At 40.7% G+C, this 19,046-nt stretch overlaps 1 protein-coding gene across 2 annotated transcripts; it reads left to right on the top strand.

The window, feature by feature from the left end:
- Positions 1–1,819: 1,819 nt before the first annotated feature.
- LOC146462857 (uncharacterized) lies at positions 1,820–17,388 on the top strand. Of its 2 annotated transcripts, none has more exons than XM_085085132.1 (13): positions 1,820–2,278; positions 3,583–4,987; positions 5,315–6,597; positions 8,427–8,538; positions 9,361–9,508; positions 9,756–9,834; positions 9,981–10,032; positions 10,151–11,080; positions 11,703–11,930; positions 12,363–13,718; positions 14,363–14,491; positions 15,077–15,176; positions 16,886–17,388. In XM_085085132.1, exons 1-13 carry the CDS (start codon positions 1,958–1,960, stop codon positions 16,977–16,979), a joined length of 6,237 nt encoding a protein of 2,078 aa, XP_084941258.1. In that variant the 5' UTR covers positions 1,820–1,957; the 3' UTR covers positions 16,980–17,388. The 2 variants fall into 2 exon arrangements, with proteins under 2 accessions (XP_084941258.1, XP_084941257.1); XM_085085131.1 differs by having other exon boundaries at positions 1,821–2,278; positions 5,315–6,603; positions 8,430–8,538.
- Positions 17,389–19,046: the final 1,658 nt, after the last annotated feature.

The raw sequence follows: 19,046 nt of genomic DNA, 5'->3' as shown, positions 1-19,046 counted from the left end.
TCAACCTCCGCGAAAGAATGTCGGCACTACAAAACAAACTAAAAAGCCCAAAAAACATTTTGAAGTTTGTTATGGAATATCGCCCTTCTTTGCCTAACCTTAAACAATTCAGATGAATAAATACAGGAGGCATAATCAGGGATGGAGACCGTAATCGGGGGTCCACGCTTACCCATGAGTTGTACCAAAAAAAATTTATTTTTAGAAAAACTTGCCCCCCCCCCCCCCCCCCCTTCTCACGTCATAAACCCGCGTGAATACACGCAAATTTGCGTGGGGCTGCTACCTTACGGAAAGCAGCTGAGAAAAAATTCACTAAAGATAAAAAAGTCCTTACCTGTCTGAGTACATGTCCGTAGAGTGTAAGCTTTTTTCATTCATTTAACAGTAGCAACACACACAGCGCCACCGTTTTGGCGCCTTTTTGACTTTACTGTGAGAGTCATGTGATCAATAGGCCGCCTATTCCAACTTTTCCCGTCTTCTTTCAATTGTTACCTTTTCTTTGTGAGAGTCTAATTCCTTAAATGTGGGCACTGAGGAGATATTCCCTGGCAGAATTTTAAAATTTGGACGCCGTTTTGAACAGGTGGAAAAAAATTTCAATTTCTCCACGCGCGATCCTGGCCGTTTACACGCGTGCGCGCACGCGCGTATGGCGCAATTTTTTTCTAAAAATAGATTTTTTTTGGTACAATACATGGGGACAGGCCCACAAGTCAAATTGGCATCTCGTTACGGTCTCCATCCCTGATTATGGCTCCTGGTAAATAACACTTGATAGAAAATCTGCCTCTGCTAAGGGAGATCTACAAAGACCCTTCCTTATACTTTCGTACAGAAAAGGGAGATCTTTGAAAGACGTACTCGTGAGAGTAAATTAGCTTTGAAGGTCATATTCTTCCTATCTCGCTCAGTAGGAGCCGTGTTTGGCCTGCTTTATTATTTTACCAAGCAAGCTCTTCCATGTCAGAATTCATCTTTCCCGCCATTTTGAATCTTGTTGAGTAAAAACAACAGCCGCTGACCACGAAAATCTACTTTCTCACTTTAGCTTTAATTAAGTTCGACTTCAGTTAGGTTCGACGTCTGAATCAACTGCCGAACTTAATTATTTGGGTCGACCTTAATAGGTATTAGGTGCGGCTCATGTAAAGTTCGACGTATGAACCGGGCCTGAGGCACACGGTCATACATTTGGAGCGAGAAAAAAGTGGAAACGGGCGGAAAAAATCCCGACCTGTTCTTTCTTTCTTTCATTGAATTAAATCGCACAGATGCGATTTCAAATTTGATCCAAATCCCCGAAAAGATCGCATCACAAATCACGTTTACATGTGAACGACCCAATTCCCCTCACCAGCAGGAGCTAAAACAACCACGGACGACTAATGATTGTTTTTGTAAAAAAAAATTGCGTGACAACTGACCCTCTGACTTTCGGTTTGTGAGTAATAAACTGAATAAGGTCTTATCAGTAAAAAAAAATCTCCCTGCGGGCTTGACCTTGCTGTGAGGAATTAGTTTAGGACTGAACTGGCGTTTTCTATCAATTGCCATCAATTCACTTCCTTCAATCGCGAGGACATCTGGTGGAACGTATCAAATGACACGCTCATCCAGTTCCCGGAAATCTGTGTTTAAATTAAGCGAATTCAGGGAATCAGAACGCTTATTAAAATTCATGAAATTTTGTTATGTCTCAACTGTTGTTTTTACAGTTTATCAGACCTCAAACACCCAACAATATTCTTCTTTCTGTGAGTTTTGTCAATTCGATTTGAAGCAGTTTTTACCCTACTTATAAATCTTATAATAATATAATATTTCTTGTTCGTTTATATCTCTATCTTGACTGACATCTAAATTCATCACGATATTGTTTGTTTATTCAGTTACTTCTGCATAAATTTAATGCTTTGCGGAATTCAAAGTCACGGCATCGAAAGAATTGAAGATGGCGTCGCCAGAATCACTCCGAACCGACTCGACAATCAAAGACATCCCTCCTCATTTGGACGATCTCTTGAGAGCCGTGGCAGAAGAATTGAACACCGCAGAACTTGAAACTATAGTTAAATCCATAAAGAACACTTTCAAGGGAACGTTTGAAGCTAAACACGACCAGGATTTGTATTCATGCCTTCTCCTATTTGCGAGCCAAGGACTTTTGTCTGGTGACAATCTGACTGTGTTAGAGAGCTTTGTTGCTCCTAAGGCCTCCAAGAAGGATGGAATCAAGCAAAGGATTGAAAATTTCAAACTCGCTCGTCAAAAGGTAGGCTAATGGCTAATTCTGTTGACTATTAGGTCAGGGATTATAATGTCGATCCCAATAAAGTAAAGTAAAAGAATCGAGGGTATACAGGCTCAGTAATAACAGTACAAAACGTATTCAACACAGCGGCTAAAGGACATTAATGGGGTGAAAAACATTCCTCGAGGTCATTCATTTTGTAACTAGAAATACGTGACTCGCAAAACCTCGCGAAGCTGGGACTGGGTGGAAAACCCTCTTTACTTGTATTGTAGCATCAAATGGGGAGATTAAAAGGGGCATAGGATTTGTTTTGATGAGCATGGTCTTTTCGTAGTTCCACAGGCTAGTTTGCGGGTTGATAATCTATTTCTGACGCGACGTAATGTACAACGGGCGTGCAGCGCTGTCGTGTTCGATGAATTTATTTCCCACGGAAAATTAATTTACCGCGGCCAGAAAACGTGTAATTTCTTCAATGCAATCTTTCACAAAAAAGTTTCTAAAAGAAAGGGAAAATATTCTGGAGAGATAGTTCTGTATCCAGTGAATATTGATGAACATTGCAGTTGAAATTTGATCATGCACGCATATTTTTTCCGATGTATGCAAATTTTGCTCCAGACGACGCCAGACAGTCTGACGTCACAGAGTGCGGACACCTTCAAAGATATATATATATAAATATATTTTTCGCTCGAATTCGCGCGGCTTAACTCCGCTCGGGCCGGTTCGGTCCGACAAATTTATTAACCTCGCTACGCTCGGGCCTTCGGCCCTCGCTTCGCGAGGAATAATCGATCAGTAAAGTGAAAGATTTGAAGCTTCCAACTCAGCCGTCAATAAATAGCACAGTACAGGCTAAGGTCGAATAATTGCGTCTCAAGAGAAAATGAACTACGATGGCTTGCGAAGAGCGATGCTTTTAAAATGGAAAAAATTGTCGACTCTTTTGAGGCGTTGGAAATTGAACAACAAGCGAAACCATTACGAGACCGTGATGACATTTACGAAACATTTTATGAAGGAACCAGAAAAAAAATATTCGTTGGTAGAGTGCGATCCCTGTCAAGTGGTAGTCGAGCGTGGAGAACGCGTCTTAAAATAATCTTTCGAGCAAAATCGCGAGTTCCTCTTGCTCAACAACATCCCTGGGCGAACGTAGCCGACATACTGAGTAAGATATTATATCTAAGAAATTAAGCGGAGATGATTCTTGACACCGGCAGGTTCAAGGCTACCAGTTTCCGTTTATCGGGCTATGAGAAAAATGTTCTACAGAATATATCCTGCCTTATTTTTGATTTGTAAAACTTTGTTCACAGGAGACGAAGACAAGAGAGGAAGTAAAAGGAAGAGAGACCGATTTAAATGACGTCATGGCAAAGCTAAGTGGGACGAAGCCGATCCTTAATTTGTACGGATCAAGCGGGGTTGGAAAAACAACTATTGGCAAAGAAATTTGTCACAGATGGCCACGAAAACATATTTTTGTCGACCTAAGAGAGGTGACAGAGATGAAGGACGTTTACTTTCACGTAATGCTCCAATTAGACTCCACTAGAACAGTCATAAAATATGACGACAACCCAGTCATTGAACGACTGCAAAAGGTGTTAGAGGAAGAACAAAGCGATGTCCTCCTGCTCCTGGACAACGTGGACCAGTTCTCTGGTGGAGATGACGATGTTGCCAAAAGCATGAACTCCATGTTTAAAGGCTTTCTCCATAGGCTCCTTGAATGCAAGACCATTGAAGGGAAAGCCCAGCTGAAGGTTCTTTTGATATCGAGAAGTCGTTTCCGAATAGAGAAAAACAAAAAGAAGAAGAAAGAGGACGCGTTTTCCCTCCATGAAGCCATTGAATACAAAGAGATCGAGGCGTTGAGTACAGAAACCTCTACGGAGATCCTTCAAGTGGCCTGTGGAGTTTCCTCCACTAAAAGTAATCAAATGGAGAAACTGGTGGAAATGTGTAAAAGAAAACCTTTACTTCTAAATGGCATTGCAGCTATTTTGAGGCAAAAGATAGCCGATGCTAAGACTCTTCTTGAAACAATTGAAGAGGAGATGACTGGTGCTGACTCTGACGACATCCCATCAGCAGAAGAGGAAGACGTAAAGGAAACAGAGCAGTGGGAAGGAATCGATAAAGGGCAACTGTCATGCCTGAGAAAGATGTTTTTTTTACTCCCTAGTGACACGCTCAGGCACTCTGCCGTTGCATTATCGTTGTTTTGCAGACCATTTACAGTGGAGGCAGCTGCGTTCGTTCTTGATGCAGAAACGCCTGACGCGATCATCCTTCTGGAGGGCTTGAGGAATAGTAAGTTGTTTTCTGTTGATCCTGATAGTATGGAGGCAGGAAACCTCGTGTACGACATTCACCCTTTGACACGGAGCTTTCTGAGAAGCGTCGGAAGCAACGTCTTTAAACAGGTCTACACTAAAGCCGAACGTAGGTTTAGTAATCTCTTCATGGAAAAGATGAAAGACCTTGCTTCAATGTTGGATGTGGACTACATGTGTGTGTTCGAGCAGTTTGACCTCGACAAAGCTAACTTTGAATTAGCTTTGGACATTTCTTTCAAGACGGATTACCTCCTCGTCTCAACAGAATTTCACAGAAGTACCATAATGTGCTACTTATTTGATGCCATGCTTGATGAAAAGCAAAGACGAAAGATTTTCAAATCTTGGGCAGACGTCATTGTGGAAGACGGAAAGGAAGGTAAAAACAAGTCTAATGTTCAACGTGATGGTATATTTTAAGCCTGGTAATACATGAGAATGATGTTTTAATCCGTGAGTGTCACAGGAATATTAGCAGAAAAGGAGTCCTAGTTCTTGCCACAGAATTTGAACCTTGGTCATTCCGATTAACAGCCATAGGCGAAATTTTATATTCAAATCTGGACGTAGTCATCCAGCTTCGAATTCAGCGACCTCACTTTAAGCTAGCGTTAAGCCGGGTCGAAAGAGACTTCTGACATTTGGGTAATTACGCTCCTTAATTAGTCCATTTGATGTGTAATGAGTTTCTTTCTTGTTTTTCTAGGTTCTTTACTTCGTGCAGAGATGAGATGCCAAGAAGCCTTGCAAGTTCTTGGCCTCGAAGGGTGGAAAACGGCAATGGAAACACTAAAAATGGCGGAGGATTCACTGAATGCACTTAACGATGAATTTAAAAGCAGCAAACTGTACAGAGTGGTTAGAAGTTCGTACTTGTTTGTGGAAGGAGAAATTTACTACAGAACAGGAAATATACCAAGAGCTCTCAAAAGCTTGTCTGCTTCTCTGGGAATAAAACAAGAGCTTTTGAAAAACCACATAAGTACGACAAGATGTTTAAATGCAATCGGAAACTGTTACAACAAGCTTGGTGACCCTGAAGAAGCAAAGAAGTTTTACACAAGAGCTTACGAAATGAGAAAGGAGCTCTCAGGCTCGAAGAATCATTTAGATCTTCCACTGTTCATGGGTCAAATAGGAACAGTTTATGAAGGTCAAAAAGAATACGACAAGGCCATCAAATGCTATCAAGAGGCCTTAGAGCTCTCCAAGGAACTAAAACGCTCAGGGATCGTACGATTGGCGCTCTTTCACAGAAACATTGCTAATGCTTACGCGTGGCAACACGAGTATGAAAAAGCCTACAAGCCGGCCTTGACTGGTTATGAGATTAGAAAAGACGTGTTGGGCAACCATCCCCACACTGCAAGAAGTGCTTTCCAGTTGGGTATAATATGCCAAGCTCTGGAGGAATTTGAAGAAGCTGAGGAATTTTTTGCCGAAGCGTGGGAGATTGAGAAATCCCTGGGAAATGCTAACCACAGTGAAGTACGAGACAGGATCGTGCAGAACTACGAGGACATCCTGAGGGGGGACAGGAAGAAAGAGTTCCAGAAAGAAGCCTTGGAATTTTATCTTCGCTTGTGGGAAGAAGACAAAGAATTTTCGTTCGCCAGCAAAACTATCATCGACGAGATCAACACACGGCTGAGCAACTCTGGAAGCAGAGAAATGATTAAGAGGTATAAGATCGAGGCCTTGAAATTTTACGAAATGGCTTGGAATTCTTCAGACCTTCAACAGCTGTCCCATCATGACAGAGAAAATATTCTTCAAAAGATCTTGTATCTTTCCAAGTCGCGGTCACTTGGTGAGAGAGAACTTCACAAGAAATATCAAGGGGAGGCACTTGAATTTTACGAAAAACAGTTGGAGGAAGGGAAGACAACGATGACAGCACAGGACCAAAAAGATATCTTGTATAAACTTCAAGACCTGGCTAAATCACTTGGTGATAAACGAAAACAAGACAAGTACAAGAAATGTGAGGTAAGGGTTTAGAAATGGCAACTTTATGTAATTGTATTTATTTGGCTATGTTTTGATAAGAAATGGCGTTACATGAAAACGACTGAATGTAGATATGGGCCCAGACAGATGGAACAATGCATTCTAATCCTTCAGCTGGTGCTTGCGTTTTTACTAAAAGTTTTCCTGTCTTGTCTTTTTCTATTCAAATTTGAGGTAGTCTTTTGCTTTTCGCTATGGTGTCGCTTTGTTTAATTTTCTTTTAAAAAACAGGGCTTTTAAGTTATGCTTTTGATAACTGGTTCAACAATCGTCCATTTTAGTCAATCAGTTACAGAAAATACGCTGAGTTTGATATTGCGATATTGCGAATAAAAAAAAATTATACATAATTTTGAGCTGGGAATAGGTGAAGTGTTAATATGTAATCGCATGAACCCGAGTAGAGTTAAGGATTAATTTTCACTTGTATTTTCAAAGTTTTCCCAAATTGCCCATTTTGCGAAAAGTTTGAAAATACAAGTGAAAATTAATTCTTAATTCTACCTGGACTTATTGCGATGACGTGTTTATAACATGGAGGGCCAAATTTTCTTTAAACTGTCGAGGCACTTCGTAAAACAGTCAAATCCCGGCCGGGAGTAAAAAGCCTCACCCGTAAGAAAAACAAGGAAACAATTCACCTGTTTCTTAGCGTGCAAAACAGACAAAACGAGAAAAGTTGATTGTTCTATACATGTAATAAAGAGAAATACGTCAAGTTTAATTCATGAGCAAACTAACAAATGTTAGGCATCAATTTATTGATTCACCTGCCGACTGTGAAGCTTTCTGCCGCTTGAAAATCACACGAACACAGATCGATAAAAATGGCAAACGGTGGATCCAAAGAAGGAACTTGCAGAGTAATTTCTTCCACTGAATTTGACCTGCTCCTTCCTACTATCAAAAGGCAGTGTTTTTATTGTTCGGTTACCGTTCGTTGGAAGAAGCCGTAGCGAGGTGAAAGCATTTGGTCGCCATAAATGATTTCAGTCTTTTAACCAAATGAATCCGATCAAGTTTTCTGGTTTTGGCACAAATAATCTTTTGCTGTGTCTTGAAAAAAAGAAATAAAGGTTACCTTTAGGAATTTCCTTGGTTTCCAAGTATTTTAATGCAAAAACAATCCGGCTTAAAAAGTCAAACTCGTAGCGCAAAATTAAGAAAACCAACTAGGTGTAGAAATGGCGTGCTCACCCAATCAGGAGCAAGTAGTTTCGCAACTCGACCAATCAGGAGTGAGTAATTGTGCCCTCGGTGAAAGAAAAATTAAGAACAAATGCCCTCTGTCTCGACCAATCAGCATTAGGCAATTTTGCCCTCTAGGTTATAAAATAATAAACCAGCGCAGTTATGCACGAAACATAAGCGATTGCGAGAGCAAATGTTCCAGCTGTACGGAGCTTGAATCCTTGAAATTTGCGGTATCGCAGCAGTGCTCTACCAACGGAGCTATTAAGCAAACTGAGACTGATATCGTCAAGCTTTGAGTTCGCAATATGCACTTAAGGAAGATAGAAAGATGATGATGAAATACATAAAATGTCATACGAGTGAACTACAGATGAAACGAGAAACGATCGTAGTTATGTAAGCACCATAAGCAGTTGCACAAAGAAAACCTTAAAACCTTTTTCAGGCGTTTTTGGCAGCTATTTTTGTTGCGAACACAAGTACTTTGGTTTCTCGTTTAGCATCCGTAGTTTTCTTTCTCATTATTTCAGTCTCTTTAAGGGAATAAAAGTATGTCTTAAGCAATACAGTTTTCAGTGTGCTAAACGAAGGTTTAAAATGGAAATTTTTCACAGGAGTTAGAGAGAGGGCCATCTTTTATGCGATCAATTCTGGAGTATTTTACCTCAACAAAGACAACAACGCCAACAACAGCAACAGAATCGACGACGTCCAGTGAAATCAAAGGTATAGCAACTAAGATATCGATCACATGGTGTTTTTCACTGTTGTATTGGTGAGCAAATCAGTGATGCATGCAATACTATAAAACGATTCCGTGAAAGATGAAGGACAAACCATGCCCCTTTATAGCTTCAATCTGTAGTCAAAAGAATGTCACTCCTGTTTTGACAAGAGAGTTGCGTACAGTTGCTGTTTATCTGGAATATCTTAATGATTGTAGAGATAACTCTTGTGTCACTTCTTCTAGGGCCATTCCTGGGTAATAATAATAAGATATTGGCGATAACGATGTTAAGTTGAAACCTGCTTGGAGGAGCGTTGCGTGACGACACTAAAAACGGCTGCGAGGGAGACTATAGAGTAGTACGATCAATCTGTTAGAATAAGATGTAGAATTAAGGTCCCAGTTCAACCCGATTACAACCAACCACGTTGACTTGTATCCCTATGGCAACAGTCTAAATCAAATTAAGGGCGTTTTTAACAGCTTATAGCGTTGCTATGGCAACCTTCTTTGTCCAGAAAATGACCATGACGTGTTCGTCAATGATTAGGTATTTGTTTAATACCATTATTTTTGTTAAGTATCAACTGATTAAGGATGGTAGTATTAATCCATCATAGAATAAGTGATGGAAATGTTGGAAACGAAAGACATTGATTCAATACTAACTATGTTCCAGTTTTGCTAAGTATTTTTATACTTAGGTCATCCTTCAGGAATTCAATCAGTTCCCTGTTTTCTTCATATACGTCAGGAAGAATTGTTGTATCAACGAAGGACATTTTTTTCATGAACAACGATTTTAACATTTTTTCTTTCAGAATCCGAGGCACATAGTTACAGACCTGGCGATGGTGACGTCAAGGCAGGTAACACAGGGGATGGGTTAGCTGAGAAGTTAGGAGTAAGACAAGTTCAAGCGGTGGTAGAGAAAAAGAAAGATGATTTAAAGGGAACGTCAATTAACAGGTAGGTACTTGTTACCTAAAAATAACCCGCAGACCAGGGGGGCAGTTTCATTTAAAGTTTATTGATGGAAACGGCTGAAACGATAATTTGTGAGGTGCAAGCGATGTTTTGGTGTCTGAAGTTTGTGATATGGTAGTTTCCTCTATAACTTTTAAGAGGTTGGGAGGAGGGAAGTGATTTCTGGAGCACATATATAATAACATGATTTTATTCTGAGCTGTTTGGTCGCTTTAATTCCACTTCTTAGGGGCTCTCAGATGGGGGAGAAAGATTCATCAGCAAAACTAGAAAAACCCGAAGCCATTAGCTCACATCATCCTAAAGAGGTAAGGAAATGTTAGTCTGCGTATTCAAGAGGCTATTCAGCTACAAGACATCTTCCCAACTTGAATTTGACTTCGTCCCTTATGTAAGACGATCACTAGATAACTTCGCGAGAAGCTATAGTTATGTCTAACTTCTTATATTTCAGTCTGGATTAGAGAAAGCCAAGTATCCACAGAGAAAGTCACCAAAATCAGAAGGTAACAAAAAAGCTTATGATTTTTACCCATTTAGCTTTTCCGTCTTTGATCTCCAAGAGTGTCGCTTCATTATTTAGTATATAACGTTGTCTAATTATTGTTTCTTCCACCCTCCAAGGTGTTTCTGCAGCTAACACAGAGGAAAGGCAACTGTGGACAAAAACGAGCGCTGTATCCAAACTCATAACCAGCGAAGGTGGTATGGTAGTTGAAGAGGGTGTCAGACTCATGTGCCCCCCTGGAGCTGTAGACAATCCTGTGAATGTAACGATAACATTGGTGGATCCCTCCAAGCATTGTGGTATACTGGTTCAAAAGGATCTTGAAAATGACGTCATGTTTTGTGCCCCCATAATCAGTCTTCAACCCAGTGGGCACTTCTTCAACAAACCGGTAGAGTTGACAAGCAAGTTCGAAGTCAAGAATTTCACACGTCACGAGGTTGTCGTCTTGCATGGCACAGAGACTAGAGATGGAAAAGTTGTCTGGCAAGACATCACCCACAACGCAAAGATTGATGAGACACACGCAGCATTAAACATCAAAACTGAACGATTCTCAGTCATCGCAGCCTTACTAAGAAGGACTTACATCCGCACAAAAGACATTGTATCCAGACTCAACTTGATGGCATTTAATTACACAATCTCAGTCTTGCTTAAAGACACGTCTCATCCCAACGAGATTGCCCTATTGTTTGTGAGCCAGGACGTCTACCATGAAAAGTTCTACCGAGAGCACGAGACGTCTGCTTTGGTGCAACTCGTAGCTGAAGGGTTTCGGGAATTATGCGTACGTTCCGTTGATGATCATGAAGAAAAGCGCGTCTACAATTATGAAAAGCTCCAAGTGTCTGTCTGTCTTGGCGAAGACTACAAACTCTCCGACAGTCAGCGCAGCCTTGTTGTAGAATCATCTCATTGGTGGAGCACAGGACATGTAATCAAGCTTCCCCTGGAGAGCACTAAAGATGTCAGAATTCTTTGCGGGAAAATCAACGTAAAAGGAGAGTATGGCCACAGCAGTGAGAGACAATTTTGTGAATTAGGTGAGTTAGATAACTACGACGTTATTGACATCATATATTGACCGTAGCTATATATGATGAAGACACTAAAGCAGGCGACACCGATGATGATGAAGCTCCAGATAATGATTAGTTTGCAGCTTTGTAGGGCGAGTGGGCCGATTCGTCAGTAACAAGGCCTGTTTGCTGCATGATACTCCAAAAGAAGGAATCGTTGGTGATGTTTCCTCTGTCTGCTTCTAGGTTGTTTTGATTTTAGGAATGCTCAAGAAAGAAAAAATATTATGAAAAAAGTATATAACAACAAAAGAGCGAAGAACCTCTCAGCGTCATAGAAGCTTTTAGTTTCTCAAACATGCACCATTTCAGTCTCTAAACTGTCCAAATGAGAAGCCCCCATAATTTGCTATCCCTTCAGTAAGATCATCATAAGGACTGAGCTATTGTAAGTTCCCAGTGAAAATTGGTCTTAATTGAACTGCTGTGCAACCAAATCAGCATTACAACAAACCGGTCAATTGAATATGTCAAAGTCCCGGTAAATATACGGCTTATCGGAAGTCATCATCGCAGAATTGCGCGTTTCATTTGGTGTAGTTCCTTAATTTTACTTAATTTTCTAATTTGTACTCTTTTGTTACAGATCTCCATGGCTACGTGAGGGCCCTACTGGGTGTAAAGGGGGACATTTTCAATCTAATACCGATTGCGAAACTGCTCGAGATGCCTATGGAGTTACAGGATCAAGTCAAGAAAGCATGGAAGAGAGACGACGAGCAACTGAAAGCAATTTTGCAGTACTGGTTGAAGGAGAAAGATGTTGTAAAAGATCTTGCTGCTCTAAGGATAGCTCTTGAGGGCTTAAAAGAAGGTTATTTTCTGGAAACGATTGTCCTCTTCAGGGAGGCGGGCCAGACCTAAGATCAGGAAGTGTTTTGGTCCTAGCCGTGTCAATTGTATCCTCTCCTTTACTTTCACTTTACTTGACTTCGTTTCTGTGATAATTCGGATAAATAGTCTAAGGGAAAAAATTATGAATGGCAGAGTAGCTTCTCAAGTAGGAAGAGTTATAGCAACACTTGATGAATTAGTGCCCACCAAAATGCTTTACTGCTATAAAATAACGCGTACTTAATATTGCGTCGCGTCGAGGACTTGTCATCGTTGCCAAACTTCTGTGCGGAACTTTTCTTTTCACAAAGAGTGTTAGAAACGAACCGGTTTCCTGTTTGCCTTTTTTGTTATGAACACCACTGTATTCCATCTTGTTGTTATACTCTAATTTAATTTTCATTGTACTTAGGTTACCGAGTGACACAAAGAGGCCAGATGCATGTCGAGCACTTGAGATACTTTGCAGCCAAGGTCTCGGGATTACAGCACGACAATGCTGATTTGTCGAGGCATTTCTCCAGTAAAGTCCATGCCCTTTGCAAGATGATTGTAAGGGACTGTTGCATCGAGATGGAAAGTTCGGCGCAAGGAGTTGAAAGAGCAGCCTCATCAACCGATCCCGTTGGCTATATGCGTCTTGAGATGGATCGACGAATACCCGAAGAAGTTGCGAAAGGTTGTACACAGATATGTTCATCTTCTGCACCTGAAGAATGCATCTTGGAAACATTCCTAACAATTGTTCCTGATCTAATTCAAGTCATCAAGGAAATTTTTGTTGACGAGGAGACTCCACAAGTGCAAAATGGCTTGAGAGGCTTCTCTGATGAAACACTGGAACATTTTGTGTCTAATGTTCGCGATGCTGAAAAAGACTGCAGGGTCTTAAAATTTATTTGTGAAGTGTGCAAAATTCTTGAGAAATTATGCCTGCAAAATTGTGGCAAGCAATCCACTGCAGAAATTGAGAAATGGGGCAAAAGCCTGGCGATTCTCTCCATGCTGGACTTTTTGAAGCCGTTCTTTCATAGATGCCCAGGAGACATGAGGTTACACAAGAGGTTGGAACTATTCTCAGGTTACATCAGGGAGATTTTGTTAGATCCGGTGGATTTCGCCGACGATGTCTTTTTGCGTGATTTTGCCAATGCAGCACAGAGTCTTATTCATTTTGCCAAGTCTGACCCATCAAAACTGGTACGATTTGAACTTACTGACTCTCCCTTGACCTGTTACAGCGAGAATATAGTACACGACATACACCAGAAGACATTCTCTCAGCGGTTTCGAATCAGGAAAGAACCAGATGCCGAACTCCAGTTACATGCAGTTGCACGCGTGTACACTGATGGAGAAATTCAGAAAATGGGAGCATTTCAGTCTGTGATAATGCTCTCTGAATCTAGTTTGGAACGTTTTGACGAATGCATCGGCCGTTTCCGAAGCATCGCAATGGTAAAGCTGGAAGACAAAGATTCTGACAAGTTGCGGGTGGTCCTTTGTTCAACGCAGAAAGAGAAACTTTCAGAGTTGCTACAATTTCTAACAGGAATACTGAGTGAAGACTCGGTAGACCTGAGTAAGTCACAGGTTACCCAGTGTTACCTTACCATGCGCACTGTTCCTGGAAAGAGGGAAACGGTAGTGAGTCTCCGTTTGATTTACAAACAGGAGTCTGAAGCGGTGGAGCTTGATAGCCAGGATTTTGTAGCCTTTGCAGATTCCTCCGCAGAAGGTGCTTGCATACCAGAAATGCAACTTGTTGGTAAGATAAGTTTACTTCTTTGTAAATTGTGTTTGGATCAATCTGACCCTCCCTTTTCTCTGGTCCCCTTGTGTTAAGTGTTGAAACAATTTCACTGTTTTGAAACTTGATTTGCTTGCTAAGATCACCAGCCATGATTCACCCATTATCAGACAATGACGAAGGCAATTCCATGATTGTACGTAATCGGACCCACCTTCTTTCCTTAAGTTCTGTCCCTCTTGAGTCAATGTAGAGTTATTTTTCGATGTTGGATAAATGTGAATAAATATTTACCATGTTATTTTGTAACAGTTTTATAATCAGGGGGCTTTGGAGTGTAAAAACCAAAGGGTAAGTTGAAGCGACATTCGAAAGTTTTGAATTGCTGGCTTTGAAATTTTGCCTTCGGGAAGCTCTGATGCAAGGACCGTGGGCTCAATCAACATGTTGGCCTTTTTGACCACCTCGGTAGCGACGACCATGGACTCAGTCAACGGTCGAGACCATTGTATGATTGACCAGGTCACTTTCATATTTCATGTATCATAAGATGACGTTTGGTGTAGAGGAGTTGATTTTCTTAAGATTTTGACATTTGAACTCTCAGCCATATCTCCCTTTGCTCAATTTATTTATGGTTTTTAAATTAATTTTTTGGACAGGTTTGACACCTCCACGGCTGAGTGAGGCATGCACAGCCCTTTCAGCCGCCTCTGCTGATGGAAAAGTTACCTTGGGCGCTTTTGATCAGCTGCAAAAACACTTCCAAATACTACATTGCGATAAAGTCGGTAAGGAATGTAGTTCTCGAGTTCAAATACAGCAAGCACTAAGCTAGTTAACCCAATCGGTCCAGAAGGTGGTCCTACCTTTTGAGTCTGTGGATGGGGTCCTAAAATGTGACACTTCAAATGAAGGCTACAGAGCAATACTTTCCTATGGTGCTGTTTATTATGTTGTACAAGGCTGAAACACCTTTTGATTCGGTGGATGAATCCTAAAAAGAGACCACTCAAATGAAAGTTATGGTGCTTTGTATTATATTGTCAGGTGGGGCTTACCTGTATTCCTTTGCTTGTGGCTCCAAGAACTATGGAAGCAGATCCCTACAATCCAGGAAAATTCACTAGAATGTCAAAATGTGCAAGTGTGGCAAGGGGAATAGGTTGTGTTTGGGATCGAAGTCAGCAAAATGTAATCTGCTTCCGAAATTTACACAAAACTTGAATACCTGAGTCGTGGAGATAAACCTCCTGCAGGACAGTTTGACGTCTACAGAAAACCTGTCAATTACATAATGCATTAATGCATGATCTTAATTTCGACATCACTCCGTTTTCAATTTTGTTGTTTAATTTCTCCCCATCTCTTTTCAGAGTTACACTTACATCAGAGCGTTAATAACATGTCAGGACACGTCTGTGTAGTTGGAGACAAAACCACTTTGAATTCCAGTAATCAGATGTCCAGTCAACGGTGAGAACTTTTATACCATAAATCCTCGAATAAGCGTCCAGAGCGCTGTTTTGGAATTTCTGATAAGACACGAGAGACTTAATCGAGGGGAGGGGGTCGCTTACTTAATTCTTGCTTAAGCATGGCAGGCTCCGGTTGTTTAAAGAGCGGAGAACGTTATCAAGTGGATAAATCGCTATCCAGCGGATACAGTTTATTCCGGCCAATAGGTTTTATCCGCTGGATAAAATTATCCAGATGTTTATTTGTTTGTGCATAAAAATCAGTCCCAAAGAAGCTTTTCGACACGCCGAAATCTATGGGGACATAAACAAGTAAAAAATTACGAAACGAAGTCATCGTACCCACAAAAGAACCCCCCCCCCCCCCACTCCGAAAAAAATCCCGGTCAACATAGGGTTATACAAGAACTTAACCTGCACATTACTAAAGCCAAAGCCATTCACAAAGTTGTACATGTAATATTGGCACACTTCATACGCCTAATTAAAAACCGCTTGCACTGGAAAAAAAGAAAAACAGGTTTGCTGTATTGTAATGATGTAGTCAAGAGCATTTTCACTTTGATTCTGATCGTGAATTACGTACCGATGACTGTATCAAATGACGAAAGACGAAAACGACCAACACTAGACTCAACTATTTCATCTCACTGAAACTGTAAATGGTTTGAACCCAGGAGTCATGTCACATAAGCAGGTAAATTATCGATCATCCGGGTGAGTGTAGTCTGAGAAGGACAGTTTGAGGTGGCATTTGACAATTTCAGTCAATGTCACCTTAAACCGTTCCCTCTCAGGACTACACTCACCCGGATTATCGTAATTTAGGTACTTGTCTCATTAAGACAGAGGTGGAGAGGAGGGGCGTTTATTTTTTTCATAGAAGAGGTCAATTGAGGGATGGTGCTTATTCGTCAATTTACAAGAATCAGCCTATAGAAACGTCAAAGATTTCGTAAACAAAATACATACAAAGATTTTAAAGTCACTTTCGAGATGGTTAATTGCACTTGTCTTACAATTATAGCAGAGAGCAGGCCATGTAAACACAAACTAGGTCAAAGTTCCCTTGTGAATGCCCACTATGACTACAAAAATCTATTTTCGAAATCAGTGTTTAATGAATCAAGGCTCAGCCAACGCCGAGCTTTTACTGGCTCGCATCTTCGCTATTTTAAAGCCATCGAAATTTTCTTTTCCATCGCGTAATCAAGCCATGTTTGTTTCAAATTGATGAAAGACAAACAAACAAAGGAAACACAAAAACAACACCAACAATGGAACTCATGAATAAGTACAATTGTAAAAACGAAAACAAAACGAACCAGAAGAAACATGCAAGCACACAACAACAACAACCAATTACTCTATCATTGCCTCCTCTCTTTTATCGAACGTCATTAAGTTTTGATATACTTTGAAAGTGTTTAAAACATGTTAATTAGACACTCGTAGTCAAAGTCTTCGCAAGCGTTTTGAAGTCAGGACAATGAGCACTTCTTTGCAAAATGTAACCCATGCAGGGTCCACGCACCTTCTAAAATTATTATGTTGATTTTACCAGTGACTTCCCGACCCGACTTCCAAGAGAGAGTGAAGTATTTTAATCAGCGAAAAAGCGATTGTTTTTCTTCTGGTAAAGTTTACTTAGTCGAAATGCGGGAAAAATGGAGTATTTTCACTATGTTATTACTTTTATTTTTCCAGCGCTCTCCCGGAAGGACAGAGTTCTGCTCCCAAGAAAAGCATTACTGATGGAAAAGGATCTCAAGATCCTGCCCCTTCTGAAGACAGATTTTAGTAGTAGCACAGCATTGGACAAAATGTCCATTACAGAAAGAAAGAAAGAAAGAAAGAAAGAAAGAAAGAAAGAAAATGCAACCTTCATCACAAGCATTTCAATAACACAGCCTATCCTCTGATCTCCCCTCGGCGGAACTAATTTAAATTAGAAATGGATTTCTCCTAGTTGGCCAAATACAATTGGTGTGAGTAGTTAGTGATTTTATTCCATCGATTAGCAAAGAATTTCCAATGAAAACTTGTGATGGGGAGACAATTGTACTCACTGTTTTGTCTAAACGTTACGATAGGTCGTCCATCTTTTCTTCTCAAGGAAAGTCAAACAAAACTAATATGTAACCACATCTCACGTGTCTTTAAAAAATCCAAATAACAGAAATTAAATAAAATAAATTATTGCTGGAAGTGTATAATGAGAAAAGAGAGCAGCTTGAGACTAAATGTCACAAAGAAATTACGAAATAGTAGGACTCTAAATCTGGAAGACCCACGCCTAATTAACAGGCCCTCAAACCCCTAACTTTTAAATGTTAAGCCGCTGCTACATGGGCGACTTTTTTCTTACACAGTTATGCGATTTTTTTTTAATTGTCGCTTCGCCTTTGCACGATGAAAATAGCACGTGTAGCCACCCTTGAGCAGGCGACGCAACAGAACAAAAAATGCAAAAAGCCACAGGCAGAGTTGCCCGTGTACTCGGCCAGTAACTCTTTTCCTCGATCTTTCCCCGACAACGTACAGGACAAAGTGTCCACTTGGTGGTGAAATTGCGGCTCGTCGATACGCATCAGGTCGTGAAGAGCAGCAGTATCTTCGATCAAAATTTCATTAAACGGTTGTTGATAAAACTCTCGATCCTTCTTTTTTTCTGGCCAATCTGGAGCGCACCCGCGTTGATCTTTAATTGTTTTTCATTTTGTTTCTTTGCCGCGAGTATTATTCAAATGCACCACGCAAATTGAGGATAAAATGTATGCCACATCTTTATTCCAGTGATAACAGAGTAGTTTGACATAAAGTAAAGAACACAAGATCGGAAGGAACCGACACAGGCACCGTAAGTTGGAGAGGTTCGGTGGGTTCGTCTGCCCCCCTCCCCTCCCCCACGACCTAAAAAGGTCTGATAAATGAGACAGAGGTTTCTTCTTTTATTTAGGGAAATCCGTACTTTCTTGGCCCTGTCCGTTTTGCCAGCAGTAGTGGGATGTGGGCTTGAATACTTATCATATTTATCGCGTTTTCATCGAGGCTTTGACTAAATTAACCTGCGCCGTAGAATGACGAAAGCTTACAGCAATAACACGAGAAGGTAAATGACTCTTTCGTTACTTTGCTTAGCAAGATTCTCAACTACCTTGAAACGACTAAATCAATAAATGGCAGAACCATTAAGAACAGAGGAGAAAGACAGATAAAAAACTGCTGTTTCAAAGTGGCTTCTTGGTGCGCCTGATTTACAGGTAAAAACAGCTAATTAACTTGCTTTCGTTCATTTAGTCACGACCTATGGAGCTAGCAGTCGCCATTTTGGGGTTTGAGAAAATCGAGTGCATTTAGAAATCCTTATTGCTTCAGTATTTCTCTGATTTATTGCGTAATTCCGGCCTCTACCTTGTAATATTAATGAGTTGGACAAAATTGCACCTGTCTGGTCCGTTTTAAGAGGCTGGTCAAAAACCAGCCCACGGGACTGCAACATAAATACACTTCTGCCAGGTAAATGTTTGCAGTATATGAGCACGATCCTCACGACCATCAGATGGTGGTATCGGCCTACGTACTAACCCGGACTTTCAACAATTAGCGTCAAAGGCCGAGTTGTATTCGAGTGGCGAATCAACGAGTCGTCCCCCTCTTTCTCCCCCTCCCCCCCCCTTTCATCATTTTAACTTGATAGGTCGTATATTGTCTGTTTCCTAAATTAATTGTAATTAGCTGAAGGGATTACCGTGGAATAAAGTTTCCTAGTAATTTTTAGTATCCTATTCTTTCCTAGTTGGCAAGCTGCTGATTCGAAACTTTCAGTTTCGATCGGTTTTGCTTGGAAGTGAATTTAATTGAACTA

Source organism: Pavona decussata, unplaced genomic scaffold (assembly GCF_977016875.1).
Source record: "Pavona decussata unplaced genomic scaffold, jaPavDecu1.1 SCAFFOLD_184, whole genome shotgun sequence".
Taxonomy (NCBI): domain Eukaryota; kingdom Metazoa; phylum Cnidaria; class Anthozoa; order Scleractinia; family Agariciidae; genus Pavona; species Pavona decussata.
Note: the sequence above shows the minus strand (reverse complement) of the source record. Positions and strands in the feature narration are given on the sequence as shown.

Bases quoted from the DNA above. Each gene is read 5' to 3' on its own strand.
- LOC146462857 (XM_085085131.1), top strand. From the start codon at position 1,958: ATGGCGTCGCCAGAATCACTCCGAACCGACTCGACAATCAAAGACATC. The intron at 2,279-3,582 runs GTAGGCTAATGG...CTTTGTTCACAG, and splicing joins TCAAACTCGCTCGTCAAAAG to GAGACGAAGACAAGAGAGGA. The intron at 15,177-16,885 runs GTGAGAACTTTT...TTATTTTTCCAG, and splicing joins AATCAGATGTCCAGTCAACG to CGCTCTCCCGGAAGGACAGA.